The sequence below is a fragment of the Notamacropus eugenii genome, chromosome 3, assembly GCF_028372415.1.
Source record: "Notamacropus eugenii isolate mMacEug1 chromosome 3, mMacEug1.pri_v2, whole genome shotgun sequence".
Lineage (NCBI taxonomy): Eukaryota > Metazoa > Chordata > Mammalia > Diprotodontia > Macropodidae > Notamacropus > Notamacropus eugenii.
The window spans coordinates 54,848,613-54,873,944 of NC_092874.1; the positions used below are offsets into that span (position 1 = coordinate 54,848,613).

At 39.9% G+C, this 25,332-nt stretch overlaps 1 protein-coding gene across 10 annotated transcripts in view; it reads right to left on the bottom strand.

Moving 5' to 3' along the window:
* Positions 1–25,332, bottom strand: part of ADAM22 (ADAM metallopeptidase domain 22) — a 262,858-nt gene that overhangs the window by 48,497 nt on the left and 189,029 nt on the right. For all 10 annotated transcript variants that reach the window (XM_072651557.1, XM_072651551.1, XM_072651554.1 and 7 more), the window contains exons 15-22: positions 22,889–22,988; positions 18,393–18,464; positions 17,899–17,991; positions 13,329–13,409; positions 10,663–10,713; positions 10,132–10,195; positions 6,002–6,107; positions 69–188 (exon numbers count right to left, since the gene is read on the bottom strand). In XM_072651557.1, the coding sequence (XP_072507658.1) occupies positions 69–188; positions 6,002–6,107; positions 10,132–10,195; positions 10,663–10,713; positions 13,329–13,409; positions 17,899–17,991; positions 18,393–18,464; positions 22,889–22,988 (687 nt within the window). The remainder of the gene's footprint in view (positions 1–68; positions 189–6,001; positions 6,108–10,131; positions 10,196–10,662; positions 10,714–13,328; positions 13,410–17,898; positions 17,992–18,392; positions 18,465–22,888; positions 22,989–25,332) is intronic.

Below are 25,332 nucleotides of genomic sequence, written 5' to 3' on the forward strand. Positions count from 1 at the left end.
AAGGTTCTGGGTGGGAGAAAGGATGCAGCACATGCTTTGCTTTAAAATAAAGTGGTCATTGTACTTACCTGCAGTTTAATGTCCTTCCCTGCTGCACCACTAGAGAGGATGTGATTTCCCCATCTAGTTCGCCAAGCCTTGGAATGTTACCGATGTTGGTACATAGGAGGTAACCACAAAGTACATCCCTAAATCAACAGAGTACACAACTTGCATATTTCATAGACAGAGTGGTTAGAGAGGTTATTCCTACCTGAGAAACATGGATTTGCTATTAAAAGGTATAGCTGATCATTCACATGGAACATTCCAATTTAGGGGAAAGATATTCTTACGAAAGAAACTACAGGGTTTGCTTTTTTTCCACTATGGTATTCATTCAAATCCTAATAAAATAAACCATGCCAGAATACTCTATTTCTTTTAACAAAATGCAGTGTAGTATGGTGGATATGACCTTAGACATGGCTTTAGCACCAAGAAGACCTGGGTTCAAATCCTGTTGTGATACATACTGGCTATGTGACCAGAGGTGTCAAACACAACCAGCCACCTTTCACCAAGTCTTTGCTCTATACACGTACTTCATTAAACTGTTCAATCAAATTAAGTGTGGCAAAATTAAATTATCCTTCACATAATACTGCTTAGCACCAAAATTTCTATTCACATGAACCTACTGATGTAACCAGTTCCTTTTTAGAAAAGACGTTAGGAAGAGTCCTCTTTCACAATGAACAACTGTATCTTACCTTCCACTTGCGTATTAAAGAGTTTTGTTTGTTCAATCTTTTTCGGTCATACTCAACTCTTTGTGACCCCATTTGTGGTTTTCTTGGCAAAGATACTGAAGTGGTTTGCCATTTTCTTCTTTAGCTCATTTTACAGAAGAGGAAACTGAGGCACACAGGGTTAAAGAACTTGTCCAAGGTCACACAGCTAGTAAGTGTCTGAGGCTGCATTTGAACTTAGCTCTTTCTGACTCCAGGCCCAGCACTCTATCCACTGCATCATTTACCTGCCCCCCTCCCATTTCAAAGAGCAGCTTATATATAATTTTCTTTTATTCACTCCTACATAACCACAATGTTACTTATTTAGTTTCCTTTACTAATTACTTTTGACTTTCTGTTTTCATTATGACATTATATTCTTATATTTAAAAAGAAAACTTTCACTGTTCTGCTCTGTTGGGAATACTGTCTAAAATGTTCTTCGTGCTTAATGAATTTTCAGTTTTAATCCTGATGATGTTAACATAACAATGAGAGATTTTGACATTAATAATTATTCAGAAGATTGGAGAATAAAACAGCAAGGATCTATGTGAAGAAATCAGACTTCATTATATGGAATAAAAACAGGAAGACTTGGATATCATCAAGCAAAAAAAAAATCCTAAAATCTCTACTTACTCAATCTTATTTTCTTTCAATTTATATAAAACATAGAGCTCCCTTTGACAATGATGGAAATCTTCAGCCTTCAACCATCCATAAAAAATTATTCCTTCATTTAATAAATACTGAGTATCTTTTATAGTCAAGGCATTGTGCTTGATGCCACACATTAGTTTTAAATTAAATTTTATTTTATGTCAATGAGGGTCTGACATCTTTCTCTTCTTCTCCCATCCCCACCTCCACCTTGAGAAGGCAAGAGAAACAAAACCCTTGTTACAAACTTCATAGTCAAGGAAAATACCTGTATTAGCCTTGACCAAACAAAAACGAAAACATCTCAGTCTGAACTCTGAATTCATCATCTCTCTATATGGAGATATAGCATGTTTCATCATGAGCCCTCTGGAAACAGACTTGCTCATTATATTGATAGGGTGCCTACATCTTTCAACAAGTTGTCTTTACAATCTTGTAGTTATTATGTAAATTCTGCTGGTCCTGCTCCCTTCATCCTGCATCAGTTCATATACTTTCCCAAAGTTCTCTGAATCCTCCCCCCTCACCATTCCCTAAAATATTCCCTCACAGTCACATACTACGACTTGCTCAGCCTTTTCCCAATTGATGGGCATCCTCCCAGTTTCCAAGTCCTTGCCAGCACAGAGTTGATACATTATTAATGGATTAGACAAGGTGCCTGTCTCTAAGTAATTTAGAGCCTAGAAGAAAAGGAGATTAGACAAGTGTGTATGCAAGTATGACACAAGGCTTTTGTCATTGTTCAATTGTTTCAGTTGTGTCTGACTTTTCATGACTCCAAGGTTTTCTTGGCAAAGATACTGGAGTGGTCTCACATTTCCTTCTCCAGCTCATGTTACAGATGAGGAAACTTAGGTAAACTGGGTTAAGTGACTTGCCCAAGGTCACACAGCTAGGAAGTGTCTAATGTCAGATTTGAACTAAGGTCTCTCTGACTCCAGGTTCCAGCCACTATAGCACAAGGTAGTATGTGGCAATTATCAAAAGAGGCACAGAGAGTACCTCAGAAAGGGGAAAAATTACTTTTGACTAGAACAATCTTGAAAGGCTTCACAAAGGTGGGAGAATTTGAGTTGAGCCTTGATGGATGAGGAGGATTTTAATAAACAGATGGAAGAGGGGATAAGAGAGAAGAGCATTCCACACATGCTCTCCTCACGCTCTCCGAGATGCTTGAAGCATGTTCAGGAATACAGGAAGTCCAGTTCATCTGGAGTCTAGCTGAGTGGAGGAAGCCTATGGAAGAACCAAGAGACCAGACACAAACATCTGTACTCTATTGGTAAGCAACGAGGACCTAATGAAGGTTTTTGAACAGGAGAACAACATGATCGAAGCAGTGATTCAGGCGAGTAAATCACATAAAGTATAGATTAGTAGTGTCAAAATCGAATGGGTAAACCCCAGAATTCAGTATTATCTATGTCATTATATTTTCATTTATTTTGTTAAACATTTTCCCATACATTGTAATCTCATTCTGGTCATGGGTGGGAGATTTTGCAGGCCATGAGTACGACATCTCTGGTGTATTGAATTATTTTTTGGGGGTGGGGGGGAAGTACAAGGAGGTTAAATATGAGCCTTTTGCGATTACCCAAACAAGACAATAAAAGCCTGAACTGGGATAGAGGCCAGATCAATAGAAAGGAAGGATCTCTCCTCAAGAATAGGATGGGACCTTCTAGTGAGATGGGTGAAGTAAGAGTCAGCTTTGACTTCAGTTTCCCTTCAGTGCATAACAGCAAGAAATTTGCCAAATAAAGTGAACAAACAATAATAAAAAAAAAAAAAAGGAAAAAAGGTATAAGAAAAGTAAAAGAAAAACCAGGAGATAGAAAGATTGAATAAACAACAAAGAGGCCTGAATAAATACATTATAAAGTCTATGTGGAAACCTCCAGAGGAAAGGAATAATTCTGAAACAACAACTGTACTCTTAGAAACGCAAATAGAATAATCACAAGAATCTGAAATGCTATTTTAATGTTTTTTGTGTTCAGTTGAGGGGTGAAAGGGTGGATTATAAATGCATATGAAAGAAATAACTTATTTTAAATTGCAAAACTCTCTAAAGTAGGAATCATAATATGATAATTAAAGGAAAAGATAAGGAAGAATATTAGAGTTCTTAAAATTCGAAAAATCAGAACCGACAGTTTAGAGCAGAAGGCAAAAGATATTAATAAAGCAGTGCTCTGTAAAAATGGTATAAAGATCACAAAAATAGAGATGAAGTAATAGCTAAGCAAAATTAGAACATGAAGACTCTGGGAAATGAAGAAAACAAATCTGGGAAAAAATTGGCGAATTATTGATTTCCCAGAAGCAAAAAGCATAAATGCAGTATTTCAGGAAATCATACACCACATTGCCTGCAAGTATTAAAAACAGAAAGCAAAATTCAGATTAAGAGAAGCAACAGGACCTTATCAGAGAGGAATATCAATTTTAATTTATCTTAAAAAATATACTTTCCAAATTCTAGATTCAATTTCAAGTACACAAGAAATACCAATTTACATATCAAGCAGCACCAGTTCAAATTATGTAGGACTACTCACTAGTAGCAAAAAATTAAAGAAAAAGCCAGAAATATGATATAATTAACATAAAAGAAAATCACTCTGCTTTCTAAAATAACCTATCTTACAAAACTGAGTATATTTCTACATGAAAGAAAATGGACCTTCAATAGTAGATCATATTTTCAAATGTTTCTTCAAAGAAAATCAGAGATTAACAGGGTCTTTGAAATGCAAATTCAAATTAAAAAAAATAAAATAAAATAACAATTAAAATGAAGATTTCACAGAATCATGAAAAGACTTATGTGATGCAGAAGGAAGGAAATAAAGTCAAGAGGAAAACTATAAGAGTATAAAACTGTAACTATGAGAAAGTAAAAGAAAATGAAAGTTAGCAAAATTGAAAACAAAGACAATGGATTTTGTTGCTAAGTGGTTAAAGTTAACTTACACTTCCTTTACGTTAGTGATCAATAAATTATCAAAGTAGACAGTGAAATGCCTAGTTTCAATGATTCTATTAGGCAGTTTTACTCAACTGTGTCTGGGGAATGTACTTTGTCAGGAGTCAAAAAAAATGTGTCAGTAAAAACATTTTTAAGAAATAGAGAAAGAAAAAAGACAGGAAGGGACAAATATGAAAAGAAATGAACAAGGAAGAGTAAATAGCACTTTGGAAAGGAAAAAAAAAAGAAAGGAGTCACAGATGATTCTCAATAACTGGGAACATGAAGGAATGAATTCTGAGTAGGATGGCGATAAGTTCAGTTAAAGTGTGAGACATGCCATGGTGAGCTGGGGAAACCACCAGGGCAGTCATGGGAAACTTTCTAGCAGATCGCTGAAATATGAGACTAGAATCTAGGTTAAGACTACAATTACATGGCCAAGAACATAAAATCTGAGCATACCCCCTGTGGATTTAAGGGAGCTGTGAGAATTTCTTCTATTCTCTCCCTAACCCATCTTATTGGGAGGAAGGCAGTTAGTTAATACAGTGGATGGACCACAAGACCTGGAGACAGGAAGAACAGAGTTCTAATCCTCCCTCAGATGCTTTCTCTCCACATGACCCTAGGCAGATCATTGAACTTCTGCCAACTTCAGTTTCCTCATCTGTAAAATGGGGATAATAATGGCACCTACTTCCTGGGGTGGTGGTAAGGATAAAAGAAGATATCTGGAAAGTATTTTGCAAACTTTAAAGTGTGATATAAAATCTAGTGCTTATTATCCTAGCTATTATGACTTCATTCTAAGGATTGATGACTGGTTATCTCAGAAATGGGGCAGATTAGAGGTGAAAAAGAAAAAAAGAAGATAATAAATGAATCACAGCTGCAGCCAAAAGAGAAAAGACCAGCCAGACCAAGGATAAAGTAAAGAGGGAGAGAGGTTATGCTGATGTATGCAAATTATTGAATAAGGTAAACATTCACTAAAGTAGGAGAGGAGGAGGGCCACACACACTTACTGAACACCTCCTATGTGTTAGGTCCTGTGCTAAGCACTTTACAAATATCATACCACTTGAGCAACATAACAACCCTGGGAGGTAGGCGCTATCATTATTCTCATTTCACAGTTGGGGAAAGTAAGAAGTTAGGTGACTTTCCCAGAGTCACACAGCTAACAAATATCCGAGGCTAGATTTAGTCCTCTGTCCAGGGTATCCCCTTGCTACTTCCATCTGGTGCTGGTCACTGAAAGACATTTCCAAAGGGTAGGAGCCTCACCTGGGAGTACTATGGGCAAGGGAAGAGAATGGAATATGGTTTAATGAAGACAGTCTCCTGTGTTTAGATGCTAAGAGGAGACTCAAGCTACACATACACAAGCCCATTGCCTACATAGGAATGCTCAATCTCAGATAAATTTAGATTTCCTCTATATTACTCCCTGTGGTCCCAGTGGGGAAGTCCAAGAAAACAAACAAAAAAAAAAGTGCGACAGCAAGATTCTGTTCCCCCAAAACATAAACATAAAGCTAGTAACTGGGTAATAAATTCACAAAATACTCCTCCAACTTACTGTTTGTTGCACTGAATCCAAGTGTCTTTGTCTCTCCCACAGTTGCCTTTCTCGGTCCCTTCAATATTCAGTTTTTCATAGCAGTATTTATCAGATGCAGTCACTTCTGAAACAGAGAAGTAAGTGGTCTTCTTTAGCAAACAAGAGAAGGTGTGAATTTCTCAAGCTCTGATGCAAAGAGAAATGTGGGGATATAGAATTGCACCAATTGTTAGGCTACTCTACTCAAAAGATTCTTGACAAGACTTTTTTTTAAAATGATCCTTGGACATCACTTGTGGTGAATATACATTTTCAAGTGGAAATTATGTTTCATGAATCTCAGTTCGAAATTTGGCAAAGTAAAATAAACAAAGACCTAAGAGAGGCATCTTGCCTGGCCATGATCCCAAACTGAATTTCATGTTTTGGGTCTTTGTTAAAAAAAAAATTAAATCCTCAAACTTGGAAGAAATTGATGATTCTAACTAAGTAGTAGGTCCCAGTAAAGTTGAGAGAAAGGAAATCAGTCATGATGAAAAAGTGTTTAGAAGACGTACTCACAAAATTTGAATTAAGGACAACAAAACTGTCTCAGAAACAAATCTTTCTGGAACATGATAATTGAATATATCCCGATTAACTACAAAATAATTTTGAACACCCAGAAGTCTAGCAAAATCTCATCCATTGGTCAAAGGAATATTCTCAGCACATTTGCTAGGCTTTAAAAATGTTCCAGACTCTCGGGTGAAATGGATTCTTAGAATGTTAAGAAGGAAGGTAATTGCCAGAATCAAAGTTTTGGGAGCAATGTTGGAGTGCTTTTGGTGCTACCTAAAGTATGCCCCCCTCCCAGAAGTTCAGGCAGAGGATGGGGCACCACACCTCCCATGCCCAGAACCTTCCTTCTTCGTGTTGTGTTTGCCCTTCATTTTTGAAAAGGACCATGACTTCAGGGAGATGATGACATGACTTGCAGTTGACTTTGATTTTGAGTGCTATGCAAGGTCACCAGCCTCACTTTCTCCTGCAGAGCCATCTGGATCCATTGGCCAGATATTCATCAGAATGACTGGAGACGGCCCAGGATGCAAAGGGAGACCCTAGCCCTTCTAGGCTGAGGCCTTTTCGGGTTTTCACTTTGAGTGATAGCCTACTCTGTTCTCAGACAGCTCTAATTACTGGCAAATTCATCTTTGTATTGTACTGAAATTCACCCTCTCCATCACAGCTTTTGTGCATCGGTTCTAGTTCTTTCTTATGGGATAACACAAAACGTTTAGTCCTCCCTTCCACACGCTTGAAGACAGCAGCCAAATCCCTGGTAAATCTCTCTTCTCCAGGCTGTTAGCTCCTCGTTCCTTTGGTCATTTTACAGGTGATATGATTTGGGGTCATCTCACCTCTTCCATCAACAATGCTGTAACTATACTTGAAATAGTACAAACTACTTTCCTCCAACAACTCCATGAGGAGGCTAATGGGTGTAGAGTTTTACCATCCCTATTTTACAGATGAGGAAACTGAGGCTCAGTGACCTGCTTCCCCTAATCCAGCTGGAAAATGCTGGGGGGAGGCATGGAGCCAAGATGGCAGAGTAGAAAGATGGACTTACTCTAGCTCTCCCACCACAGACCACAAAATACCTGTAGAAAATGACTCTAAACAAATTCTAGAGCAGCAGAAGTCACAAAACGACAGTGAAAGTGATTCTAGCCCAAGTCAGCCTGGAAGGCCAACAGGAAAGGTTTACTGTACCAGGCTCAGAACGCAGTGCAGCCCAGCCTTGGCCCACAGCATGGACAGGACTGGAGCAGATTTCAGGGCATGGAATTATAGGCAGCAGCTGCGGTTCCCAGATTTCTCAACCCACAAATGCCAAAGACAGCTTCCAAAGTCAATAAGAAAATGTTGGAGCTAGGATTTGAACGTTTTGGTCTTTCCTGATTCCATATCTAATATTCTTTCCACTGCATTTTTTTCCACTTCCTCCATTACATTACCACTACCATCACATTACCACCACCACCATCATCATCATCTTCACTGGCATTCATATAGCATTTTAAGGTTTGCAAAGCATTTTATGTATGTGTCTCATTTGATCCCTACAATGACCCTATCAGAGAGACATCCCCTTATTTTACATATGGGGAAAAAGTGGCTGAAAAAAGTTAAAAGACTTGTCAAGGGTCATATAGCTAAAGTGTCTAAACTCAGAAAGGCCTTGAACTTAGGTCTTACTGATGCTACATCTAGCAGTCTATCCACTGGGCCATCTAGTTACCACTCTTCTTTCTTCTCCCTCACCTCTTACCTCTACTACTATAATCTGTTAAGAGCCTAGTAAAATTTAAGATATTTATTAATCTTGCCCCTAGTGGGGATGGGATACTGTGACATTACTGTCAGTTCAAGGGACATAGAATGGCAAGCATGATACTTAAGCTGATTTCCTCCTGGGTCCTTGTCTATTGTTAAGGTTAGTTATGGTTTAGCCATTTTCAGTCATGCCTGATTCTTCATGACCCCATTTTGAGTATTCTTGGCAAAGATATTGGAGGGATTTTCCATTTCCTTCTCCAGTTTCTTTTACAGATGAGGAAACTGAGGCAAACAGCATTAAGTTCCTTGCCCAAGGTTACATAGTTGGTAAATATCTGAGGCCACATTTGAACTCAGGAAGACAAATCTTCCTGATGCCAAGTCCAGTGATCTATCCACCGCATCATCTAGTATTAGGGTTAAACTGCCATCAAGTGGACCAAGATCAAAAACTCTTCTAAAACAGACCATTTTAAATAGTATTTAAATGGAATTTAACAAGATTTTTAAACTTTGTAGTCTCAGCACAAAAGATACACTTTCTCTTCTAAAAACGTCACATATCCGGGAATAAAATGCATGTGTTTGTAAGGAAAACTCTTTGTAACCCTTATAGATGAGATATGATAATCATGGTGGCAGAGGAGGTCAATCAAAACACGTGAAGGGCTGACAAATCTCTCTCTCTTTCTCTCTCCTCTCCCTCTCTCCCTCCTTTCCATTCTCTTTCTCCTGTCCCTCTCTTTCTCTTTCTTTCTCTCTCTCTCTCACTCCTACACACACACACACACACACACACACACACATGCACACACATATGCACACATACATACACACATACATCTAGCCTAGAGGAGAGATTTCATGGGGATAGCTGAAGAGCTTCCTTCAGTTCTTGGAAAAGCTGTCATGACCTGAAAGACAGAGGAGACCCAGGACTCAGTGACCACTGAGGGTAGGACTGGAAGAGATCTTTTACATCATCATGTCCAACCTCCTTGTTTTACAAAAGCCCAGAAAAGGGGTGGGGATGACCTGCCAAAGGTCACATAAGTTTTAAGTGACCAATCCAGGTCATGAATCCAAGTCCTCCAATTCCCATTTCAACCCTTCTTACACTTTACCACACTCCTTCTTTACCTGAGTCTTAGAAAAGCTAAATGGCATGCAAGTGTCACAAGGGACTGTCAGAGGTTCTCCAAAATGATACCAGGAGAGAACCAATTTTGGCAAGTCCTGTCAAGCTAGAAATGCTTTGGTTACAGGTCAAATAACAGATTGGTTTTCACCTTGGGTCCCACATAGCTAAGTGCAAGAAGGTTCCTCTCTCCTTCTGCAAAATATTGCAGAGGGCGTAGATGAGGGAGGGCACTGCCAGCTTCAGGGGGTCCACATACTGGACTAGTACCGCTTCATGGAGGAACAGCACAGAATGTTTCATGTTGCACCTTTTTCTGCATGTTAATGATTAGGGTTAGTGATCTGGGGATAATCATTTCTGGCCACAGCCAACTGATGGAGACTGTCTCTGAAGGTGTGGAGGGTTGTCCTTGACAACAAGGCAGGAAGTATTTACACTACGAACCCACAGATGTTTTTGCAATATGTCTGAGAGCGCGAGCCAGTACAGAAAAGGAAACAAACTCGGCTATGAAATGGATTCTGGGACAAGTGATGTGACAGGGACTCCTCTCAGAGCAACCTCCAACCATGACCTTCAGATCCACAGGCTCTTCTGAAGGGGGCCAGAGGGAACCTGCCCCTTCAGCCTGGGTGCCTCGTGCCCATCAGAACCCCATGGATCAGAAATCACATTTACTTACTTTGCCCCCAGATGTACTTGCACTGTCTGTCCCTGGTTTTACATCTGCCTCCAAAGCAAATGCCCTAAAACACATAACATGAAAAAGATTGTGCAGAAACTTCCCACACCATTTAGATACAGGGAGTAATTCAACAACTAAAGAAAATGTAAAAGAGAAAGGTTTCTTTAGAAAAATATAAGGGCTTTATATTCATCTCTAGGGCAGGGGGAAGGGAGGGAGAAAAAAAGAAAAAAAGATATTTAATGTTAACTTTATTATGTATTTAAAAGGAATAGTTTGTTACATAATAGATCTGCAGTTTCACGTGCAATCATCTTTTTAAAAATTATACTATGTTATGGAAATGCTTGTTATATTCCATAAATTAAAAATAAAATGAATACAATTTTAAAAAGAAATCTATAAGGGCCTTATTCTCCAGAGTGGCTTGCAAAGTGTTCAAAATAATGCTGATATTTTGATTAACGTCAATATTTCCTTCATTCCAGGGCGTCCAAATGAATCAAACATAAAAACTGAGTTGCCTACCTGAAGATTATCACATGAGTATCCATCCATTTTATGGATATTTGGGGCACACTAGGAAAGAAGAAAATAACCATGTCAACACAATACAAGGAGGCAAGAAATGATAGTTTGGAAAATGACTTTGAAGCTGTCTTAATTAAAGGACTAGGCAGTCAATGCAACAAAACCGTTAGGTCAAAAGCAGCCCAAATGACCCTGGGGTCAGCTGAGATTTTTAACAAAAAATGTTTTTACCTTGCTAGCTAGCAAACATAAACCAGGAAGGTAGTAAGACCTACTCACCCATCTAATGGTACCAGAGTACAAGTGATAGAGTCAGGTGCCATGCTAGAGAACTTGACTCAATTAGCAATTGTAATGATAGCTGTGTTTAATTAATGACATCATTCCAGTGACAGTCTGTAGATATATGGATTTCCAATTATGTGGGCCACTACTGAAAAACCTGGTAGTCCAAGATATAAGAGGTGGTCGAAGTGGCCACTACCACCACCTACTTAAATTGGGAGTTCTTGACTTTTTGGGTGGCATGGACCTCTTTTCAGAAGAAAGTTTTTGAATGCATGTAGCATTTGGTGTTATGACCCAAATCAAAGCTTAGCAAAAATAAAGATGTAAATGTTTTCCCATCTACGCTCAGATTCCCTGAAATCCATTCGTGGAGCTTTTGGGGATCCACAGACCCCAGGTTTAGGACTCATGACTTCAATCCTTTAATGATGTGAAATAAGGGAAGAGAAGGAAACAGTACAAACGAACAATGTAAGTCCCACTCACTCCATCAGATGACCCTGAAAACAAGGGCAGAGCACATTTAGACACACATCAGCGCAAAAGGATAGATGGACAGATGGGCACAGGGGCACTGACAGCTGGCAGCATCTAGTCCCATGTGGGGTCCAACACGAGTGCCCCTGGCCTGTGGGAACAGCATCTGCATCCAAACAATTGGAGAAGAAGAGAAGGCTGGAGCAAGAGGCCCCTTTTTACAGTTGTGGGATTTATGGAAGTCCCAACATGTAAATGCAATCAAGAGGTACCTATCTTAGGCACTTGTTTGGGAGGCTTGTGTGTTGTTCTGTCATTCCACCCATCCGTCCATCATGCAAGCATCCTTATACGCATATGTATACACATATGTAAATGTAGATACACAAATATAATAAATTTAATTTTAATTATTCTATTACTACATAAGGATAAAATACATGATGCTATAAAACCATCAAATACACAATTATACAATATATAAATATATATTTACAGAAACAGAAAAAGAGAGAAATGGAGAGACACAGAGAGAGGAGAGAGGAGAGACAGAGAGAGAAAGAGTTCAAGTTTTGTCCTTGCTTTAAGGGTTATGGATATATTCAATGGAAATTAATACCAACTGTTTTACTCTTACCTTATGAGACTTACTGAGTGTATCATTAATGGATTTAGGTGACTTGAGAAGATGAAATCTCAGGTCAGATCCAACCATCTGCGCACTGTCTTTCCCCATCCCTGCTGCTGCTAACACCTGCCCTGATGCCAACCAAACTCTATTTATCTGGCACATATCTATATAAAAGTACATACTGTCTCCCTGATAGAACATAAGCTCCTTGAGGGTAGGAGGTATTTCTTTATTGTCTTTGTATTCCCAGTACCTAGTACATAACAGTGATTTAATGCAATCTTATTGACAAAAGGAAATTGATATTATTATTCAGGATGCATTTTGTTACCTGAAGTAGAAAATAGTAAATAAATGACCAAGACATTTTTACAAATACATATCTTGGAGAGAATATTAAATAGATAAGACATTTAATCTTAATCCCTTAATAATAAACATCTTTAAATGACTAAAGTAAATATAGTCTTACCAAATTCCTCTTTCCCTACAGCAAAAACACTGGCCATGTTGAAATTTATAGATTCATCACCACAAACTATCACAGTCTGCCTCTAACTGAATTATTTTAAATTCCAGACCAGTCTTTATCAGAAGAAACTAGGTTCATGTCAATGCCAGAAAGAGCCACACCTCTTCTGACTAGAGATGCATCATGGGAGTATGTCTTCTGCAGACTCTCCACTTTAAAGGATTATGGGACAAAATGTTGTCCTTTCTATTTCTCTCCCCCAACAAGGACATGGAAATAAATCCATAGGTGTACTTCTTTACTTAAAAGACACTTTAAGGCATGAACAGTCTTAGTTTTACAACCAAACTGCCCGCAGCTTCTCCTCTTGCCTCGGCTGTTAGCTGAAACCAAGACTGCTGAGGAATGACTAAAAATAGATGGAATTCGATGTCACATGAGGGAGGAACATGAGAATGTCCTTTGTTTACATTTTTCTGGGGGATCAGTGCCAGAAAGGTAACCATGAAAGACCCTGTCTAGGTGCCACTCTTTTTTTCTTTTGTCTTTCTTTCCTTCTTTCTTCCTTCCTTCTTTCCTTTCTTCCTTCCTTTTTTCTTCCTTCCTTTCTTTCTTCCCTTCCTTCTTTCTTCCTTTTTCTTCCTCCCTTCTTTCTTTCTTTCCTTCCTTCCTTTCTCCATTCTTTCTTTCCTTCCTCCCTTCTTTCTCCCTTACTTCCCTTCTCTTTCTTCACTCTCTTTCCTTCCCTCCTGTTTTTTTTTCAGATTACAAGAAAGCTGTATTTTAAAAAATTACCTGGCTGGAGTTTCCTGTACACGTTTCCTGAATATCACAATCATTCACTGCTTCCCGGCATACAGTTCCCATAGGTTGAAACTAAAAGAAGAAGAAAACACAAGGTTAAAAACTCCTGGAAATATTAAATGCAAATACTAGTAGAATAGTTGAACAGTTTTATCTCAAACACCAAAATGGAGATGTCTTAGTTACTCTTTGGAGATATGTGCTTTTTGCTATTACTATGAAGCTCTGCCAAAATTAGAGACTTTTAGGGTCAAATACTTGTTAAAATATTCTTTCAAAAGAACTTTCTTTTGCAGGCTGTATATTTTGTGCATTTTATAGCTGTAGCTAAATATTCTTCATCTATAATACAAGCATTTCACAGGGATCTGATGATCAGGGGTGGTTCAGAATTTGAACATGGATACAGTTAGGAGAGGTTACGAACACATGGATAAAATGGTGAGCCTGGAATCAGGAAAATCTGTCAGACATTTACTAGCTATATGACTCTAGGCAAGTCATTTAGATCTCTGTTTGCCTTCAGCTGTAAAATGGGGATAATGAGCATCTACCTCCAAGAGCTGCCATGATGATCAAATGAGATATTTGTAAAATGCTCAGCACAGAGTGCCTGACACATAGTAGGCAATTAATAAATGTTCCCTTCTCTTCCAGGAATTTCATTTTATAAAGGAAATTAACAAACTGGAAAGCACATAGAGAAAAGTGAAGCAATGCCGATCAACCAAAAGTGGTTCAAGTACCTGGGAAAATTTAGCCTAGAAGACTTAAGGGGGGGACATGATAGCTATCTTAAAGTATCTTATATGGGTATCAAGTAGAAGAGGAATTCTATTTACTTTCCTTGGGCCAAGGACAGAACTAAGCCCAATGGTTGGACGCTATAGAGAAGTTAATTCCAGTTCAAAATATTGACTATATAAAAGGACTACAAAAGGTAGTGAATACTGAAGGTACTCAAATGGGGGTAACCATTTGGTGGGGATGTTGGAGAGAGGATTCCTGCTTTAATGATAAGTTTGGTTTGGATGACAGTTAAGTTTCCTCCAACTCTGAGATGTCATTCTATATAGAACCCAGCTTCAAGTCTTTGCTCCAGTACTTATGAGCTCTGTGACCCTGGGCAAAGCCACTGAGCCTCTTTGATTGCCAATTTCCTTATCTGTGTGAAGAATAAGAATTTACATAATGCCATCACGCGCTAGGCACCAAGTTGAGAGTTTTTTACAAATATTCTCTCATTTGATTGTCACAACAACCCTGAGAGCAGATGCTATTTTTATCCCATTTCACAGTTGAGGAAACTGATACAAATTGAGGTTAAGTGACTTGCCTGACTAGTAAGTGTCCGAGGCCAGATTTTGAATTCAGGTCTCTCCGAGGTCAGGCTTGGTGTTCCATCCATTGCCCTATTAGCTGCCTCCTCAAATATTACTTGTGAGAAAAGTGTTTTGTAAACCTAAAAGTATTATTTAAATATGTCCTCTATACATTCACACAAGCTGTCTCCCATGCCAAGAATATAAGCTGACTCATCCCCCCTCACAGACTCATCATGTCCTGTCAAGGCTCATTCCAGCGAAGCCTACTCTGAGCTACTCTGTTCTTTTGCTCCCTCCTCTCTCATTGTCTTGGATGCATTTGTGGACATGTTCATAGGCTCTACGTACAGAAGGGACCTCAGAGGCAATCTAGTTTAGCCTCATCACTTTACAGTTGGAGAAACTGAGGTCCAAAGGGTTTAAGTGCCTTGCCCAAGGTTACATGGGTAATCATCAAAGGTGGGATTTGAATACAGATCTTGTGACTTAAAATACAGTGTTTTTTTCCCTCTGCCACACTGCCTACAAAAGAGCCCTTGTTTGCTGACAACACAGCATGGGGCTGCCTGTGACTTTATTACATTTTCTAAGTCATTTTATAACAGGCTTTTATGGGAGAGTTATGGTTTCTCCCCAGTGCGGTATATTTTTTATGGTCTGCTGCTCTTGAACCCTGAAATGATTTTATCACTAAAATCACCATTCTGCAAATCAAAGAAGTGAATTTAAAAACAATAATGAAAATTTGCTTTGAAGCTGGGATGATTAATTAAAGCAATGAAAATGCAGTCACAGGACCCAGATCATGGAGTGCAAAAGGAATGAAGTGGGAGATGGTCGCTGGCTTCCTGGGCCTCCTGCAGGGATGCACATACAAGGGCTGCAGTCTCTATATTTCTGACAGGAGGTGGTGGGGAGAGCCCTGGGAAGGAGCCCCCAAACCTGGGATGGGTCATGTCGGCTTTAGGGCATGTGAGGGGGCTTGAGGAGCTCTGCTGTCTTGTTAGAAGACAAGCTGACTACTGCTGGTGGTCCTATAGGTATGAATTCCAACGTCATCCTAGTCCCAACACAGGTGGGATGGTCAAATGACTCTGGTGTAGACAGTCTGGTACCAGGTTCTACAGCAAGATAGTAAAGATACAAAACCACAGACTGGTTCACAATTTATGAAAAAAGAGCTAGTGGGTCCAAGGGCAAGGCCACCTTAGCAGGAGGCTTGGGAGCAGAATGGTGATCAAGGAAGTGGTAAGGGCTCAAGTTGGGAAGGCCTGCCCTGAAGAAGCTTCCATTCTACTGAGGACTACATGAACACAAACAAAAGCATGAGATGATCTGGCCTCCAGAAAGGAGTGAAAGTCCTTTCCTGAATTCGACTGAGCAACTATTCTCTTGTGATTTGGGCCCAGATACCCAGGTTTGCTAGGGATAAAGCCTTGAAGTCTTCCTTTCCCCTATCAGCCTTGTCCACTGTGATCTTGAACTTAGAAATTCAACTATCTTTCACCTAACACTTCGTCATATACTGCCTTCCATGGCTATTTAGTCATTTTATGTGTTTTTCTTGTCTCCCTAATGAAATTAAGAACTCTCTAAAGGGCAGGGACCATTTTTCTAGTCTCTTTTGGGTATTTTTATGTTTTGTTGTCTTGGGACTTTGAAATGATTTTATCACAGAAGGAACAATTGCATAAATCAAAGAAGTGAATAAAAATATTCAAAAAGCACTTAGTAGACAGGCAGATTATAGCAAAGAGCACAAAAGCTACTGAGCTCAGACCACTTAGTTCTTAGACTGAAAGGATGAGAAAAATGTTACGACTGGGGAAAAAAAGTGATAAAGTCTAATGGAAAAAGCACTGAATTTGGAATGTGAAGAACTAATCTGCAATAGGTTCTTCTACTTCCTGTGCCTTTGGTTAGATCATTTCCAGACTTCAGTTTCCTCATTTGCAAAATGAGAAAGTTAGAATTGATGATCCATAAAATCCAGCTCTAAATTTTATATTCAATCACCTGTGTCCTAAGTGTCTTTCTTTCCCTTCACTTCACCTAAAATAGGGCTGAGCCCATAGAAAGCTTTAAAAAAAAAATACCTTGGCAAAGGAGAATCACTGGTTCATAGATGTAGAAATGGCAGAGTTCTTTGAAATCATCCCAGTCCAGAACATTATCTCTCTCCTCTCATACGGCCATCACACTGGAGCTGGCCCTGCTCTCCTCATGTCTGGACTACTGCAATAGCTGCAATGGGTCTCCCTGTCTCATTGCTTCCCAGCTCCAATCCAGCCTTTTTCAGATGCCAGAGTGATTTCCCTAAAGTGCAGGTCCAACCATGTCACTCCCCAATATAAACACCTCCCTGTTTAGCTCCCTGTTACCTCCAGGATCAAATAAAAAATTCTCTGGGATTCAAAGTCATCCGTAAACTAAGCCCCTCCTATTTTTCCAGTCTTCCAGCTTCCTCTCATGCCTCTCTTCAGTACAGTGACACTAGCCTTTTTACCACTCCATAAAGAAGCCACTCCATTGCTTAGCTCTGGGCATTTCATGGACGCTCCTCTATCCATGGAATGTGCTCTCTCCTCATTTCTGCCATTTGGCTTGTCTACCTTCCCTAGCTTTCTCTAGGAATCCCATCTTCTACAGAAAGCCTTTCCCAAGCCCTCTTAATTCTAGCGCTTTCTCTCTCGTAATTAATTCCTGGTTTTCTTGTATACAGCGTGTTTGTACATGGTTGTTTACCAGAGAGAAAGCGCTAGAATTAAGAGGGCTTGGGAAAAGCTTTCTGTAGAAGATGGGATTCTTAGAGAAAGCACATTCCATGGATGGAGGAGTGTCCACGAAATGCCCAGAGCTAAGCAATGGAGTGGCTTCTTTTTGTATCCCTAGTGCTTTAGCATAGACCCTGGTACACAGTATATGCTTAATGACTATTTTACAGCAGAGGAAACTGAGGTGATGAAAAGTTAAGTAACTTGCTATATCACAAAGAGAAGTGAGCAACAGAGCTGGGACCTGGGAACAGATTTCAAGGGAAGGGAAAGGAGAAGACAAGGGAAGGAAGAAGGGTTAAATGAATACTGGCTTCCATTTACATACAATAGTGAGATTACTGTTACCTAATTTTAAACAATACATCCATGCTCCCCACCGAATACTATTCCCATCATCTTCATGATCTGGAGTGAGTCAATCACCTCCTGTCAACTGGCTAAGAGCTAGTACTCTTGTACCTTGCACTTTTTACAGCACAGGCCATCACTGCACTGGGAGTCTTCTGTCAAGGTGCACTTCTTACAGCAATCTGCTCCTTCCCGGGCACACTCCTGAGAAGCAGAAACATTTGTAAAACACATTGCATGATGTAAGTGTCTCATTCCTCGATTCAATTCACTCTATTTCTCCCTCTCAAATGATCATCTTTCCATGATAAATTCAAACAGCTTCTCTGCGCGTGTTTATTAAATGCCAGTGTGATGTGGTACCTTGTGAGCCAGGCTCAGGTACAGGGGAACACCTGGCTTCAAAGTCCTGCCTCTGACCCTGGGTAAGCTCCTCCTCCTCTCGGGGGCAGGCAGCTCACTAAGGGGCCAACAAGCCTTGGGAGAGGAATGTCCTCACCAGGAATAATGCTAAGCATTTTCTACGTTACATTTCAAAGCTTCTACTATCCCAGTGGGAAAAGGCAGGGGGTTTCAGGGTTGTCTGGCCACCATCAAATACTTACTGCAAGCGTACCACAGTCACACTCTTCTCCCGTCTCGATGAAGCCATTGCCACACTCAGGAGGATCTAACAGCTGTGGAAGGGAACCACAAATATTAAAACTTTCTCTTATAGGATCCGGGGGAAGATGAGATTCAAACTTAATCATAAAGGTGACTGGCACGGATGGAAGCTGTCAATAACACACGCATGGACTGGGAATTTTTTTTTCCAAGTGGGAGTGCAATGGGAAAAGCACTTGATGCAGAGTCAATGCCCTGGGTTCAAATCCTAGTGTTACTCCCTACTATCCACGTCATCTTGGGCAGGTCCCTTCAATTCTTAACACCTTTATTTCATCCCTTGTAAAATGAGGAGGCTAAGATACAATGATCTATCTCCTAGGTCCTTTCCACTCTCAATTCTATGAATTTAGGACCAAGAGTCAAACTATTTCTGTTTTCAGATGTAGCCAAATGTCTTCAGATGAGACTTCTGTTCATCTGAATTAGATGGTCCAGTTACTGACTAGAATTGTACCCCACTCATATCACTACCAATTTCAATACTACGTAGCCAAACATTTGGGATATTTTTTTTCCCTCATGATACAGGGGGTTTGCTTCACAAGTATAAAACTTAGTAGAGACTATTCAGACTATCCAAAAGTTCCTTCATTTGTTCTGTGGACAGACTCAGAAGCTTTGAGTAACTTAACTTTGAATATGTGCCTGGGGCCAGTTACAACTTTTGCCCCAAAGCTATTTATGCTGTATGATAATTACCGATGATGCTGACACTCCTATAGCATCTTCAAGTTTGCAAAGTAACCCTCATAACAACCCTATAAATATTAATCCCATTTTACTTTTATATTTTATATTTTATTTTATTTGACATGGAAATAGGAAGAAAAGTTGGTGAATATTAAATTTTTGTGATTGAAAAAAAGGTTGTTGTTTTTTTTAATTTATCAGGAATACAACTCACACGAAAGAGACAACAGGCATTCAGATGTTATTGTCTCCATTTTACGGAGAAAGAAACAGGTTCAGAGAGGTGAAGTAGCTCTTGCTGACAAAGGATTAGAACACAAGTCTTTACTCCAGTCAATCAACAATCATTTAAGCATCGATTTTGTAATTGACGATGAAAATGAAACTGCCCCACCCCAAAACCATGTAAGACCTATTAGAGGAGACAAGATATATAAATAAATATGAATTTTATTAATTTAATGAACTCTCAAGAAACTCCCTCTGCTAGTGTAGGTACTTTCTCTACTACTTAGATTCTTAGAGAGTTTCTTGGTGCATTAGAGGTAAAGAAACTTGTTCAGGGACACAAAACCAGTTTAGGCCAGAGGTGAGAATGAGGTTCTCCTGCCTTCAAGGTCAGCTCTCTGTATGCACTGCCTCCTATACTAAACATATAAATAAAAATGCCACTGGGAGAAAACTTCAAGTGACTGATGACACTTGAGCAGAATTTTGAATGAAACAAAGAATTCCATGGGGGAGTTTATGGTTTGTAAGGCTGACCTGCCTAGAAGATCCACCTTTGATCTGAAATGGAAAATAAGGAAAAGTTGTTTCATATGTAAAAAGAGGAACTAGAAATCAGATCTGCTCAAATAATGAACAAGTGTTAATTAAATGTCAGTGTGGTATAGTACCTAGCGATCCAGGCTTAGATGCAAAGGACCAACTGCTTTCCAAGTCCTGTCTCTGACCCAAAATGGCAAGCTCCTCCTCCTCTCGGTGGCCCAAGCAGCTCACTAAGATGCCAACATGACTTGGTGGAAAAATTTTCTCACCAGGAACCACCAATGATATCACATGCCTGGGTCAATCAATGATCATGTGTTATGCATCAATTCTTAGCACTGCACATAGAAAAATACCAAGAATGAAAGAAATCTGACTCTGTAAATATGTAAGTAGCTTACATTCCATCCAGTCCATCATTCCATTGTGCCATACCATCTTTGCCATTGTTATTTCGTTATTAAAAATACTGGTTTACTTTTACTCTGTGGACCACGTTTTATTTTCTTTGACATGGAAATAGGAAGAAGAGTTGGTGAATAATAAATTTTTGTAATTGAAAACAAGGTGGTTTTTTTTTAAATTTACCACAAAAATTTTTTAAATTTTTAAATTTCACACAAAAGAGACAACAGGTATTCAGATGTACACATATGGCCTTTCGTAACTACCCAGATCTAAAAATCTTGCACCCGAAGAGACCCCATTCCCAGTGATGCCTTCACAAACGAAGTAACTGTTCCTTATTTTCTACTCCAGGTTGAAAGTGACCCTCATAAGTGAGGCAGCTTTGAAAACCTGAAATGTCAAGTGATGCAGATGAAAGATATGTGTTCACTTGCTTTGGACTTGGGACAAAAGCTATTTCAGTAAAAAGCCCTCAGCCTCTTTCACTGTTAAAAGCAGCAGTGGTTTCCTTTCATTATATTCCCTCACCTCCCTGAGGTTTTTGAAAGGGTTTGGCTATTCTGCAATATAGTGCAATACAATTTCTAAATTCCTTAGCAAGGATATGGAATGAAAGAAGAAATGGTTACTAGACAGTTCCCTGTACCTCCGTGAGCTACAGAAGTTGAAAATCCAGTTCACACAATTAGCTGGGACAAAGCTTAACATGCAAATGTATCCAAAATGCCTGATGAAAATAATCGGAACCACTTTCACCTCTAATCAGTGACCACAACATTCTCTATAAATTTCATGAGCTATAGTGAAGTACATGGTACATAAAGTCCTTTACTCATTCCCTTCAAGAAATTTTGATTTCTTAATAAGAAGAATGGTTTTGATAATGTAAAGTACTTGTAAGGCAGAGCAAAGATAATAAACAACAGGGTTTGGAGGATATGTGAACACCCACCCTGAAAGGAGGTAAAGGCGAAATCTGTTTATTAAGTACCAGGAAAAGCCTTGGATGTGGAAGAGAATCTCTCTTTCTCTCTCTCTCTCTCTCTCTCTCTCTCTGTGTCTTTCTCCTTCTCCCTCTCCCTCCCTCCCTCGCTCTCCCTCTCCCTCTCCCTCCCTCTCTCTCTCTCTCTCCCTCTCTCTCTGTCTGCCTTTCTCCCTCTCCCTGTCTGTCTGTCTGTCTCTCTCTCTCTTTCTCTCTCTTTCTTTCTTCCTCTCCCTCTCTCCACCCCCCCTCTCCTTCTCTCTCCCCCCCCTCCCTCTCTCTGTCTGCCTTTCTCCCTCTCCCTATCTGTCTATCTGTCTCTCTCTCTTTCTCTCTCTTTCTTTCTTCCTCTCCCTCTCTCCACCCCCCCTCCTTCTCTCTCTCCCTCTTTCTCTCTCCCTCTCTCCCTCTCTCTCTCTCCCTCTCTCTTTCTTTCTCTCTCTCTGTGTCTCTGTCTCTCTGTCTCTGTCTCTGTCTCTCTCCCTCTCCCTCTCTCAGAGTTGAAATAAAATACTTGTTTCAGAGGACAGGGAGAAAACTTGGTCAGGTGAATAAGGATTCTCTTGGCCTCTGATCTGAGTCTGCTTGGGATCCATTGCCTGAGTCCTGTGTTTAACTCTCTTCACAGAGTTCATTTTATTCATATTTTTTAATGAAAATATTAAAAACCACATCTTGAAAAAAACACACACACATACACACATACACACACAAAAGCCTCTGAGAATGAAATCTGAAGTGAGGTGGTTTTCCTTACTTAAACCTGTGACAATATTTGTCTATAGAAAACCAAGATGGAAATTTTTCAGAAAGTGAATCTTCTTTCCAACGTCTAAGAGGAGATTCTCAGCTCTGGGTACAAAGTTTAACTAGCTAATGGCCTTAGAATGTTGTTTTTCTTTGGATTCATTCCCATATCCGGTTCAGGGCTTTGGCCCCTCATTCAGAAACTTCACTTTAGCTTATGGAGATGATTCCACATACTTCCCATTCTTAATCTCCCAAGTTTAGGCTGTAAGCTAAGTCATGATTATTTGCCCAATAATCACAAGAACTCTCTGTTTATCTTAGAGAGTAGAATAGTAGAAGGAATTTCCTTATTTAGAGTTCCCTATACTGGTAAAATCACAAGTCCAAGTGAAACCACCACAACCACTAACAGCTCTGGGAGGTCACGGTTCCCCATTTTTTCCAACCCTTATAGACACTGCTGTTGTCTCATGTAGACAGATGGGTAAATACGGTAAACACAGACACAATACCAAGCTCTGGAGGCAAGGTCATTGTTTCTACTACCTTCAGAGTCATGTTCCTGGGCTTTGTACATGCAGTTACATCCAGTCAAATTCGCATGGGTCTTTGCCCCATCCCCTTACATTTGGGAACCTTTCCCAAATACTAGTTCCCTCTTCACATCATCCAGGACAGGCAGGTCTCACCCAGTCTAGACAATGAGGATCATTGACTTCAATAGAAATCTCTTATCTCTGGAGCTCTGTCTTTGTATGTTTCTATAGAAGCATGGAAAATAAATGGTGCCTGTTCAGCACTGCACTCTATGAGAGGAACATGTTTTCTTACCTTGGAGGGTTTATTGAAGAGGCAGGCACCACCTCCATTATTTAGGAAGTCATGATACTCATCGACATTGCACTGAGAGAATTTTTTCGGGAGGTAATAGCTGGAAAGAAACAAAGAAATCAGTAGTTGGGCACCTTTGGTCTCTCTTGCTGGTAGTTATATTGTACATTCCTCTTAAAAGTGAAAGAAAATGACAACTTCTACTCATCCATAATACATTTATTCAAGCCATATGGGTTACATTTGCATGAGAGATGTGGCTTAAGGTTTCTTCAGCAGTTTATATGAAAACTAAATTGCTTCAGCAGAACCGCCTCCTCACATGTACCTCTACCCAGAGAAAAAGGAGGCTCATTTATTGGCAGATCAATCTCTCCTGAACACTTTAATGTTGCCTCGATGTCATTTGATAGATGTTTGTGATCCAAACACTAAGACTGATTCTCATCGCTCTATGTTACCGTATTTCTATATTTTCTTACATTCTTACAGTGTAGGTGCACCACATTTACCTTTTAAAAATCAAGGCATTCCATCTTCCATCTCCATCCCTTTGCATGGAAGGTCTCCTCATATTTGAAATGCATTCCCTCCTTATCTGAGCTCTTGAGATTCCCAAGTATCCTTCAACACTTAGCTCTACCATCAGAATTCCCTGAGTGAGTGATCTCACACCTCAAATGACCCTATATACATTTATCTAGGGTAGCTAAGTGGTACCATAGTGCAGAGAGTTCTAGACCTTTTCCTGAGCTCAAAACTGGCCTCAGGCACTAATGGTGTGACCCTGGGCAAGTCATTTAACCCTGTTTGCCTCATCTTCCTCTGAGATGGAGGAGGAAATGGCAAACCACTCCAGGATCTTTGCCAAGAAAACTCCGAATGTGGTCACAAAGAGTTAGACACCACTAAAAAATGACTGAACAACAACTGAATACTTATCTCTATATGTGGTGTATCCTTTTCAACCCTGATCCCTGACCTCCCTCCTGTCCCTATCCTCAAGAGAAGGCCAACTCCTGAAGACCAGTTTGTACTGTCTTTGTAGCCTCTGTCAGTGCCTAGAACAGGGCTTTGCTCAGGGCTTCTGAGGCTGAATTGGAAGATCAGAAGTCTCTCGAACCCCTCTACGCTTTGTTGACCTTTCTATATCTAGCAATCATTTGTCATTGTGACTACTATTGTTACGGTTATCTTTTATTTCGCTTTTTTGGCTTTTCTGCTATCCCTGGCAATGGCGGAGAGAGTGCTGGGCCTGGAGTTAGGAAACCGTCGTTGTTGTTGTTTAGTTAATTAATTTTGTCCCACTCTTCGTGACCTCGTTGGGGGTTTTCTTGGCAAAGATATGGGAGTACCTTGCCATTTTCTTCTCCAGCTTACGAAACAAATGAGGAAACTGAGGCAAACAGGGCCACACAGGCAGTAAGTGTTGGAGTGCGTGACTCCAGGGCCTGCACTCTAACCACTGCACCACCTCTCCCCAAGGAGTTAGCAAGAACTGAGTCCAAATTCAGCCTCAGGTACTTACTAACTGTGTGACTGTGGACGTGTCATTTAATTTCTGCCTGCCTCAACTTCCTCTTCTATAAAATAAGGATAATAACAGCACCTATCTCCTAGGATTGCTATTAGGACAAAATGAGAAAATAATGTGTTTGAACAGAGCTTGACAAGTGCTCATTCTCTCCCTCCCTCCCTTTCTTCCTTCTTTCCTTCCTCCCCCTCCATGCTTCTTCTCTTCCTTCCCGCCTTCCTTCTTTCCCTCCTTCCTCTCTTCCTTCTTTCCTCTCTTCCTTCCTTATTTTCCTTCCTTCCTTCCTTCCTTCCTTCTTTCCTTCCTTCCTTCCTTCCTTCCTTCCTTCCTTCCTTCCTTCCTTCCTTCCTTCTTTCTTTCTTTCCTTCTCTATTTCTCTAAATAGGCTGTAAGAGGCATAAGAGCAGGGACTGAACAGTCTACTTATTTCCTCCCCCTAAAGTGCCTAGAACAGTGCTCCAACACATGACAGGTTATCATTAAACTTTTCTGGATTTGAATTAAATTTTGTGTTAATTATCCTAGTGAGGAGACAATGTGCACATATAGATGCATATATGAAAATCAGTATATACAGGATAAATGCAAAGTAAATAAGAAGTTAAAAATAAAGTTATTAGAGGAAGGCTCTGGAAGCTGGGAGCATCAGAAAAGCTTCATATAGGAGGTGATGCTTGAAGAACATTTTGAGGGATTCCGTGGGGCAGAGATAAGAAAGGATGACTTCCCAGGCATGAGGAACAGTCAATGCAAAGGTACAGAGATGAGAGATGGAGGATCTTTTGTGAGGGGCAGAAAGAAGGCCAGTACAAAGGGACTGCTGAGAGTGGGGAGGAGGAGGATGTATAATGAGGCTGAAAAAATACTCTGGAGTCAGGCTGCAAAAGGTTTTAAAAAAACCAAACATTTT